General features: G+C 38.1%; 1 protein-coding gene across 4 annotated transcripts in view; it reads left to right on the plus strand.

The window, feature by feature from the left end:
- Positions 1-12,004, plus strand: part of itsn2a (intersectin 2a) — a 77,864-nt gene that overhangs the window by 25,264 nt on the left and 40,596 nt on the right. For all 4 annotated transcript variants that reach the window (XM_067416885.1, XM_067416886.1, XM_067416884.1 and 1 more), the window contains 5 exons: positions 5,874-5,966; positions 6,800-6,863; positions 7,428-7,591; positions 9,332-9,520; positions 10,617-10,677. In XM_067416885.1, coding sequence (XP_067272986.1) covers positions 5,874-5,966; positions 6,800-6,863; positions 7,428-7,591; positions 9,332-9,520; positions 10,617-10,677 — 571 coding nt within the window. The remainder of the gene's footprint in view (positions 1-5,873; positions 5,967-6,799; positions 6,864-7,427; positions 7,592-9,331; positions 9,521-10,616; positions 10,678-12,004) is intronic.

Below are 12,004 nucleotides of genomic sequence, written 5' to 3' on the forward strand. Positions count from 1 at the left end.
ATGGGGGAAAATATCACACAGTGTAGCTTTAAAGCGAAAGGCAAAACTTGAATTGACGGGTATGTCCCTCTTTGGCTAATGTACTTTCAAGATGGAGGAGCAACATGGCGACTGGCATTCGAACCCCTCACCCGTATGTATTTTCAATGGCATATTATAAACTTACGAGAATACTTTATTACTTGAAAGAAGTAAATATACATTAATGAGCACATATATTTTTGAAAGAACTAAGTGTTTTTAGCTAAGAATAAACTAAAAAAGTTACACAGTGTAGCTTTAAACTTACAGAATATTCTTAAATTATGATGAAAATTGATTTCTCAGTTCATTACCCCTTTAAATCTGCCTTCATCATGGCTTTATAAAATGTAGGCGGTAAAGCTTTGATATACACCATCATATTAAATAATATAATATTCCTATTCAGTGGTGTTTACATGGTACTTCATACCATAGTTTTACAAAGGCACTGTAAAACATTTTGAATAAAAGCATTAAACACATTGTCTACAGTAAATGGAAATGGTTCTATGTCCAAAAACATGGTAGTACCATCACACTTCTTGTGAATGAAATCTAAAGAAGAGTCTGCTGTGGTTCAGGTCAGCTCTCTCTGATGGTTTGATAAAATATTTATCTTACAGGATAAGATAAGCTAGAGAAAGAAAGCCAGCAGAGTAAGTTAAGTATGTTTAATGTCTTGGGTATGTTTTGTAATGTGACTTTAAAGTGAGTCATTGCCAAATTTAAGCATTTACATTCTAGCTAGCCTACAATTTAAGCAGAAGTGTTTGTTGAATGCCGATCAGGCTGGTGGTAACAGTGGGCAAGCTGAGGCTGCAGGTTTGAAGTCTTTGGTTTCTGAGATCAGTCATATTTCTGTAATGGCTGGAGTATATTTGATGCTAAATAGCTAAATCATCTCAAATAAATGCTTATGTCAGCACAGTGAGGGACATTTTGGGCATTTTTAGGAATATGTTCTGTGTGTTTATGTGCTTGGGGTGCTTATTTTGTCACTGTTCTCATTCATTTATTTATGTTTGTGTGTAGTGGCTAATCCTCTAAAGCGCTTTTGGGAAAGAGCTTCTTCACAGTTTAATTAACCTGGAGGTGCACTGTAGAGACACAGATATTGTTTGTTTATTGTGCTTGGTATTTTTGGATGTACGGATAATTTCTAAGCTTTAGTTGGTAATGGTATCTCAAATTTGCCTAGTTGTTTCTATATAAGCACAAAAGCAAATCTGCTCCCTCTTCAAAACAGAGAAACACTTGCTACTTTAATGGCTGGATGGGTCTGCCGTAGTAATAAGCTTGAGTACATGTTTCACTCCCTGTACCCTGGAGAGATTAAAATCTCCCAAAGGAGCACCTGAACACACCTGAACACACACTCCCTGATTCCCACACTGACACACTCCTTTGCCACGTTTCAATGTGAGGAGACCTGATTGTCTTTGAATATACTGCTAAAAGTAAAAATAAGTCGTTGTTTTAGTAATAAGTGCTGATAAAATCTTTTTAAATTTTTTTTAATGTAAACTAGTCAGGTTATTTTAGCCATCTTAAATACACTGTAAAGATTTTTTTTTTTTTGCTGCCTTATATATTTAAGTGTTAACTTGGATGTTTAAGTAATTTCAATTTAAAGGCACAATATGTAAATTTTTTAGATTAAAATATCCAAAAACCATTAGAACAATGTTATATATTTTGTTGGCTTGTGTACTTACATGATCCCAAATTTTTCCAAGAATGTTTAAATCCAGAGAAATCAACAATTTTAGCCAGGACACGAACTGTGTGTGTGATTGGATCACTGATGGACAGAAACTAATGATTGTTCTCCAGCTCAACACAGTTGATTTTGTCCGTCCTTCGGATGAGACGTTAAACCGAGGTCCTGACTCTCTGTGGTCATTAAAAATCCCATGGCACTTCTCGTAAAAAGAGTAGGGGTGTAACCCCGGTGTCCTGGCCAAATTCCCTCGATTGGCCCTTACCAATCATGGCCTCCTAATAATCCCCATCCACTGAATTGGCTCTATCACCCTCTCTCCTCTCCACCTATCGCTGGTGTGTGGTGAGCGTACTGGCGCCGTTGTACTGTGGCCGCCGTCGCATCATCCAAGTGGATGCTGCACACTGGTGGTGGTTGAGGAGAGACCCCTGACATGAGTGTGAAGCGCTTTGGGTGTACAGTAGTACATTTGAAAGCGCTATATAAATGCCTCATTCATTCATTCATTCACAGTTAGTCTAATTGTTTAAATCTGGTGTTCTTGATTTACCGCACAGAGTACCATGTTTTACCGCCTAATATCCATCTCTCACTGCAGTGTGAACAAGTGTCTCATAGTAGATGTGTGTAAATATATTATATAATATAATAATATATAATTATATAATATAATAAAACAGCACTGCGTTCCCCCCAAACACACGAGCAGAAGAAGTGAAAGTAATAAAAGCTCTGCGAAATCAAGGCATCATCAAGCTACGCCTTTGTTTTGAATATGTGACCTCTATCAGTGAAAAATTACATATTGTGGCTTTAAATTACATTTGACTGACTTAAAAAATATATATATTTTAATTGCGTAACATATTTTGTTGAGTTAAAGCAATGTAAAAGCATATGTTGTTATAACTTATTGATCATACATTTTTTTACAGTGTAGTATTTTTTTATTTGGGACAGTCCCTGCTTCATGAGCGGTGTCCAAACAATTCCCCCATAGTGTAAACATGTCCCTGGTTCTGCTTTTAGACTCAATGACTTAAAGTGAAGTATCCTCAATGTCCTAGTGCCTGTGCTTCACAATAGGGTGACATTGCAGAGAAGGAAAGCTGTTGCTTTGCTATTGCAAATTGCTTTAGAAAATCAGCTTGTTTTACAATGTAAATCCATTTTTGAATAGCTGTTCAGAAAACGATTTAAAGGTGCTCCATCAACACATTGGGCCCTGTCATACACCCGGCACAATGCTAGTTTTTGTGCTAGTTTCAGCCCGACGCAGTTCTCATTTTCACGTCCAGTGCCACGTTGTTTAAATAGCAAATGCACTCACGCCATCTGTTCGCCCATGGAACCAGGAGTGCTCAGGCGCATTAATGGCGTGTTGATGTTTTGGGGAACTGAAAATGACTGCACCATTGACCAACAGAAACCTGCTCTAAAGTCAATAGCGCAGTATTTTTTGTGTTATTTAAAGGGTGTGTTAGTAATATGCACCTATAGGTGGGTAAAACACACGTACACTCTGCTTATTACACACACAGGGATGCGCAGCAGCACACAAACATTTTTGAATATTAAAAATAAAAGGATTCCTCTCTAGTGAAGCGCTCTGTTAGCCTAGAAATCTAGACGCACCCTAGCGGCAGCAAATCTAATCTGCCCACGAGTGTCGTCTAGCAACTCTCAATACCCTTCTGAGCTGTAAACGCCAATCACATCGTGTATAGAGTCGGTGGGCATAATGACGACGGCCGAGTTGCTTTTGCGTGCTTATAGTAAACACAGAAACTGGCGAACAGCGGTCTTTCGAATCAGCTTTGACCGCGACTCTGGAAGACTTGGAGTTAAGCTTTTCTCTGAGAAAAGAACAAAGAACGGCACTGAAGTCATTCTTAAAAAGGGAAGATGTGTTCAGAGTTTAGCCGACCGGATACGGCGAATGTTTAATCTGTCAACTAGCTGCGCTTCACCTTCGTTGCTCTGGTTGGTGTAGCGCTATCCTATCGCGTGCAGAGGGAGTTTGAAAGACAACCGTTTATCCGCCCCTCGGATTGAGCCGTCAATGGTGAGTTTCCAGACCAAACATCTTGATGTGGGTCTGGCTTATCAGGCTAGTGTTCTGTCTTTCCACTCGCAAATTCCTCCATGTAAATAGTTGAATCCGTCTTGGTGCGAGCACATCTGGCTTTTAAAGGGAATGGGAGATGAGACTCTGATTGAATAAAAACACACCCATGACACATTAGGAGACTAAGGACAACTCTTTTCAAGAAGTCCTCGCTGCAGCCTGTAGCACGATGACGTACTGGATCAGATCCAACGCGTACTGGACGCGCATGCGCGGTGGTTTCATTCACAATTCGATGACGTCATATACGCATGCGCAGAAGAGTTTTGGGGACATCATTGAATGCACAGGAGAGTTTTGCTGGATAGATAAATACTCAAACTGCTCGCGCAAAAATAACGATTAATAACATGCTCACGCCATCAGGAAACACGTTTTGCATTTTCCCTTGAATGTGTAGGGTACTGGTATTTTAAAGTTCTTTACAGATCGTGTTGCATTGAGGATTAAAATTACAGAGACAATTAGGCTACTTGACTCATTTTTCCTTCCACTCAACAGCAAATATGATCAGAATATATAAAATTAACTGTTTTGCATGCATGCACAGCGAAACTAGGATAATTTAAGCATCACATTTATGAAAAGATGATTTATTAATCAATAATTACTTAATACTATTTATCAGTACTACAACTACACAGTTTAGAACATCATCTATATACAATAATGATCATACATTAAGACTAGCACATACGCATTATAAATTAGATCTGTATGAATGACATTGCCATAACGATCCACCATCCAGTACGTATTGGATCTGATCCAGCAACGTCATCGTGCTACAGGCTGCAGCGAGGGGTGTCTCACTCTTTTGGACCATGCGCCGGGCACGCATAAGGATATGGTTTTCACCGTCGTTAAACTAGCAAAAGTGTATTCGGACACGCCCTAAGTGCACCTGCGTTTCAGAACATGTGCTCAGATCTTTAAAATAGGGCCCATTGTCACCCAGTGATACACTTCATGTAAAAAATTTAATTAGCGGCTTTTATTTAACTACTGACTGGAGTCATGCGAGTGAATATGATTTCAAACATGAAAGAACTATACATTTCTTTAGAAAATACACATAGAGTGCACATACTTTGTTCAAGGTTGGACTAATTGCTTCTTTTTTTGTCATAAAAAGCGGCTCTGTTTTCCTGAAGAAAAGGCTGCTTATCTTAAATGGTTTATCTTTTGGTGAATTGGCTAAATTTCCCTAAAGAAAGACATCACATGATTTCACAGACCTGCACTTAATTAATCATGATGGCCTTTTTCTGAATCTCAGCTCTGCTGACAATGCAGGAAACATGAGCTGAAAGTAGTGTTTGTCCTCCCCGGAGAGAAAGAAGGACTCAGAAAGAAAGAATGAACAACAGGGTTTGTTAACATTCGTCCCAATCCATTCATTAACTTTAGAAATACCTCATTTAGCATATTATTGTGACATTGTTAGTATATGCACTTTTTGGTTTATATAAATGTGTATAACATGTATAGGTATGAAAACAATGTCAGTTTGAAGCAAATGATGTGGTCAGAGCTGATATTTAGCTGTGCTTTTCAAACCAAGGACTGTCTGCACTTATTAAGAGCAGTGCTAAAAACACCAGCAGGTGATGAAAGGCTTGTCTTCAGCACTTTGTGTGAAAGCCGTGTTGAGATTGACCCACTTTGAGCATGTTAAGTGGCTGTTATTGGGCACTGACATTTTTGATGGATCTTCGCCTGCTGCCTCTGAAAGACTTTGTGGTTTACAATAATAATGCTAAATAATTATTAACGGGGCTGTCATTCCATTAAAATGTGTAAGTATGCAGCCTCCCTCCAGATATACAGACTGACATTTCTAATGCCTGGATCACACACGCCAACAGATAACATCTCGCTGAGAACTGGCAGGAACTTCAAAACACAGAAAGTAGAAAAACAACAGCTGATCTAGGAAGACAGAACATGATAATCAAAAAATGATGATCTCTTTCTCTGTCCGTCTCGTTGTCACAGGTGGTTTTACTATTTGGGCAATAACTCCAGAAGAAAGGGGAAAACATGACAAACAGTTTGACTCGCTGGCTCCCACTCTGGGCTATTTGTCAGGTAAACACACACACGCACACACACACGCACCTGATGCCAGTAAGATTTATTTTTAAGTGCTCTAGTATGTTATTTTAAATGTTTCTAATTTGTTTTGGAGTCTCCTACAAAAGGCTTACATGCATCAAAGGTCAAAAAACATTTTCTCATAATATACATTCACCATTAATACATTGGGGGGATATGTTCAAAAATACATAACAGGACATGGACCCACTGATTTGATCAAAAGTGACACTAAAGCCATTTATAATGTTAAAAGAAATACTGTATATATTTCAAATAATTACTGCACTTTCAAACCTTCTATTCATCACAGATTCCTGGAAAAAACGTTCCCACAAAAATATTTTTTAACACTGATATTAATAAGAAATGCTTGAGCACCAAATCTTCATATTAGAATGATTTCTGACAGATCACGTGACACTGAAGACTGCACTCTAAAAAATTCTGAGTAAAAACAACCCAATGTTGGGTCAAATATGGACCAACCCAGCAGTTGGGTTGTTTTAACCCAGCGACTGTTGTCTTGAGCAAATATTTAACCCAACCGCAGGATTAAAACAACCCAATTGCTGGGTTAGTCCATATTTGACCCAACATTGGGTTAAAACAAAGTCTTGCATCACAAAATCACATTTAAAATATGTTAAAATAGAAAACAGTTCTTTCAAATTGTCATATTTCACAATATCACTGTTTTTACTGTAGTTTGGATCACATAAATGCTTGCTGAGCATATATGAGACTTTCATACAAAAAAATATTTTGAATTGTACGTATATTCTGCGCTTCTACAGTGCACATCATTTAGTTTTATTTCTTTTTAGGAGATCAAGCACGAACGTTCTTCCTGCAGTCTGGTCTTCCCACAGCAGTCCTTGCAGACATCTGGTAAGTGTACTGTACACACACATACACACACCCGTAATGTACATACATGCTTAATCCAGTTCTTCTGTCTTGCCCTTCCCATTTCTCTCCCGAAAAGTTGTGTTAATTTTAAAGAGCATGTATGAATTTTGGCTCTACTGTATATCTATGTGCATACAAATAAACTGCACATGTGTATGGGTCTGTATGGTTGGGTTTTCTATGGCAGGACTGGATTTATTATAATAGTGTGTGTGGGACAATGATATTTGTAGCCACATACCTCTCTGGAGGGTGGAGGTTCCCAAAAGTAACCTCTTCCTGTCTGTGGTTAGTCTACTGGTGTAAACACTGTCGCCATCCACAAACAGGATGTAGATTTACTGATGAAAGTTTGATTCGAGTTTTTAGGATTTGCTTGCTCTAAAAGGCTCATAAATAAATATTGTAGCATAACAAAAATCTGAGCCCAAAATAATGCTGCTCTGTCATCACACACCAACTGAGTTTCTCCGTTGGGATTGTAATAGCAATTAGTGCTCTGTAAGCCACTTTTGATGAGAATAGCTGCTTCCTTTCTTTCAGGGCACTGGCAGATATAGGAAAGGATGGGAAGATGGACAGATTGGAGTTCTCCATCGCAATGAAACTAATTAAACTGCAGCTGCAGGGTCAGCCCCTCCCATCCAGCCTGCCAATCATCATGAAGCAGACGCCCGCCCCTGTTATGACATCATCATCACGCTTTGGTATGATTTGATAGATAGCTGGTTATGTAACGTCGGGTGAGGTTTGTTTGCTCTGTTGTTAAGTTTGTTGAGTCTCATACTACAGATTGTGACTAAGCTTATGCTGAAATTAAGACATTAATATTTTCATATAAATTCAAAGAAATGTGTAAATGGTCAATATTAACACAGTGTTGTTATTTGATAACTAAAGCTATTTAAAAAAAATTTGGTCATTGAAATAAATACAAAATATATAAATATTAGATAAAAAAGATTAGAAAGCTTAAATGGAAACTAACTGAAATAAGTTAAAGTACTTAAGTTAATAAAACATAAACTAAAGCTATTTATAAATATAAAAATCAGAAACAAACATAAAATTACTAAAAATTAAAGGTGTTATGAACTGAGAAATCAAATTTTCCTTGAGTTTTGACATTTAAGAGGTCATCATACTATAAGAATATCCTGTGAGTTTCCGAACTAAAACTTCCTTGTTAATCCAAGAATAGTTTTTATTGTAACCAAGCCCAGAGAACGACTCGTTGTGGAATGAGCCTGTAATAGATGGAGAAAGACGAAGATCAACGCCTACTTGATCATCATCACTTTAGCCCCGCCCACTTCATCATCATCACGTTAGCCCCGCCCACTGGAGTGTTAGTGAGATGACGAGGAGAGAAGAGCGATACAGGATCGACTACAAATAGCATTCCCTTCCAAAGGATCCTAATGTTACGAATGTGCTTATTTATTTTCATCAATGTGAACGTCTCAGTTGAGCATTATTTATTTGTGTTCGCTACATTTCACTGCGGATTCTTTGGGAAATTACTCACAATTTTTTTTTTTTTCGATATATAGACTCGACACGAAGTAAAAGTAAAAACGCCTGATCTGAGACCAGTGATTACTGAGATGTAATGATTCATGTACAGTCAGATGTTCTTTGTCTGTGTCAGTAAATCAAACCAGTGACTAAACGCTCAACTTCACATTGTTTCTCTGAATATAATGCTAATCAACACTTTACACGATCAGTTAACCTTGAGAGCTGTAATAGTGAAAACGTGCTATACGTTTTCGAGAGAGTTCCACATGTAAAACTAGCTATTACATTTTACACTGAAGTCTCACAGCAGCCAATCACAGCAGTGGGCGTTTACACTGAAGTCTCACAGCAGCCAATCACAGCAGTGGGCGTTTACACTGAAGTCTCACAGCAGCCAATCACAGCAGTGGGCGTTTACACTGAAGTCTCACAGCAGCCAATCACAGCAGTGGGCGTTTACACTGAAGTCTCACAGCAGCCAATCACAGCAGTGGGCGTTTACACTGAAGTCTCACAGCAGCCAATCACAGCAGTGGGCGTTTACACTGAAGTCTCACAGCAGCCAATCACAGCAGTGGGCGTTTAAACTGAAGTCTCTAAGCAGCCACGCCCCTTCAAACAGAGCGGTCAAATCAGACGCAAAAAGTATGCCTTTTATTTCTAAATTATGACAATTTCTTATGTAAAAATCTTTTCTTATGTAAAAAAAAGTGCACCCCAGGAAACATTATAAAATAATAAAACAATGCATTTCATGACCCCTTTAAATATTTTGCCATTATATGATGACAAAAGTAAAATAAATCTAGAACTAGTGGAAATAAGCCTGAACCGTTCAGTCCAATATATACTCTATTGCAATATCTGTAATGGATATGGTACCAATAAATCTTGTAGAAATGATCTCAGATAATGTCTTATTTCAGGTATGGGTTCCATGCCAAATCTCACCATGCCGGTGATGCCCATCCTAACGGCCATCCCCCCAGGCCCTGTCGTGACCCCTTTGGTCCCCGCGCCCCCCCTGATGTCAGGACCATTGCCTCAGATGCCCAACTCTCTCAGTGTGCCAGCTTTACCCAACGGCAACGCAACTCTCCTCACACTCGCACCAGGTATCCTGAATTCATTCACATGCAGCATTTTGCACAGAGACGAGTATTGCTAGCCTGGTTAAAACCAGAGCATTCTCAGTAATAACTGAGTTATGGTCTGGCAAAGCTTCATAGACAAATAATTTCCACTAGTGGACGATGACGTATGCCGTGTGACGGAGAAACATCTGAGAAGGCAACTCTCTCTGTGATTAGGAGGAAGATGTTGCAATGGCTTCTGACGACTTTTGCTGTTGTTGTAAAAGAAAAAAAAGACAATAGCTGGTGTCCACCGCCACTCCATCAACATTTTTGCAAAATTTGGAAAACCTAATAGCATTTCAGACCGACTGAAAATCTCAGATTGACGGTCAAACAGAAAACATCAAGCTCTGATCGCATTTGCCCCCGTTGTAAGGCATTGGTATTGCGATTAGAACACGATTTGCAATATTTTGAAAATAAAATAATATTCAGGAGTCTTTGGAAAATTGTGTCTCCCAAATTTTATTCAAATTCAATCATTTTTGATGTGTTAGAACGTTTTCCGACTTGAGCATAGTTACGCTTGTTATTTATTTACAATTTTTACATGATTACCAGATCTAGTGTGAGGAAATAAGCACAGAAAGGCCAGATCCAGAGGTGTGTGTGTGTGTATGATCACACTCCCCATCCTCCTCATCACAGTAGCCGGTGTAATCCACATCTGGTAGCCGAGTGTTGTTCTTTGCTCGGGTTTTAACGAAAAGGAAAAGTTTAAATTGCTTAAAACAGACGCGATAGCTGATTCAGACGAGTGATGTTCCACGGAGGCATCCATCTTTATAATGTACTAAATCTGCTTCACCGTCGCTGCGCTGTCGTCATCGTGTAAAGCCCCAACGTTTCTGACTGGTGCCGAGATTTCGATGGATTAGAAAAAGGTCTGAAAGAGCTCTTTACCAGACTACTTGCAGAGCAAGTCTAAATTTATCTGGGTTTTCCCAGGCTAGAGTATTATGCCATTACTATGAAATCTATAGGCTCAAGCATTGATTTATTGCATAATCTACAACTCCATTACAAAGTTTGCATGTGCTTTTAAGTAATTGTTTTTCTTCTTTTACCTTTCCAGCTTTCCCAGTCAGCAGTGGATTGAGTAAATCTCACTCGCTCTTGGACCTTGGCTCTAGCAGGTGTGAACTACGCCCATGTTTGTATTAAAATTAGGCGTAATAACTGTAGCGTGTGTTTGTTTCAGTGAAAGCTAAAAAAAGACAGTGATTTTCTTAGAACTGGGCTTGTGCTAGAAGTTTATAGTAAATAAGAGCGTGTTTGCTGACAGTGCTTGAATAGCACAGCTGTCTCCTTGTATCTTAATAGGATCTTGTTAGAGTTCCTCGGAGAGTCATCCAGTCTCCATGTGGTGCTACAGAAGCCTGTAATAAACCCACTAATACCTGCTCTGTGCCTGTTTAAAAATTAATTTAGGGCTAAGGCTGGGCAATATTGGGATGATTATCCTGGTGATATAATTTAGCAACATCATGTTTAGCACAATCATTTTAATGCACTTTTTAAGGCATAAAGTTTCTATTTCCAAGAAAAAATTACGGTTTCAATTACCGTAATAATTTCAAAACTTGATTCAGCAAATTCAGTGGTGTTGTTACTAAGAAATAATCACAGACATTTTATGAAATAAAATCAGGGTTCTTTGAGCAGTTTGGAAAAGTATGGAGTTTGATATGAGTAATTTCCAGGTCTGGAAAAGTATGGAAAAATATTTGCATTTCCAGACTTTTATTTAATGACAATAAATGTATCATTCAAGCGTGTTTCATGGCACCTGTTTAGTGATTCTGTAGGGATTTTAAAACACAGCTGAATAACTTTAAGGTGCACTTTGTCATTATGGAAAAAAGCAGGTTATAAGCACTTTGGGTTTCTTCTCACAATATTCTTATAGCACTATATTACAGAGCCTGTGTAAGGACCTTTGCAACAATAAAAAATATACAGATTTCCGTGTATGCATGAGAAACCATTAAACTTAGCATATACATATACATACATAAACATAGACAATACAGTTTCTCAAGGGCAGGAAAAAGTTTATTGTGTGCATGCAAAGTCTATAAAAAAGATGTTATGATGATGCATATAAATGACAATGATTAGGTATTATTCTCTGTGTTTATGTAGTGAAAAAGTTTTATTTTAATCTAGATTTTTACAGTATTTTTTAGTCATTTAATGTTTTGAATGTACTCGGCAACAATGTTTTTTTTGTTTTTTTTGTAATTATCCTTCCTGTAAATGAAAAAAAAAATGCTTAAAAAATCACAGTTTTAAGCCGTTTCAGAGCAAATACTTAAAAATGTATTATCGTCGAAACAGCGACAAATATTGAGACACACTATGTTTTAGCTGTATCGCTCAGCCTTATTTTTTCTGTTTGTGTCCTCCCAATGAGTATAGGTGTGTTTGGGTTTGTTTATTGGTGTTTTGGCCAGTCGTCAG

The sequence above is a fragment of the Pseudorasbora parva genome, chromosome 15, assembly GCF_024679245.1.
Source record: "Pseudorasbora parva isolate DD20220531a chromosome 15, ASM2467924v1, whole genome shotgun sequence".
Classification (NCBI taxonomy): domain Eukaryota; kingdom Metazoa; phylum Chordata; class Actinopteri; order Cypriniformes; family Gobionidae; genus Pseudorasbora; species Pseudorasbora parva.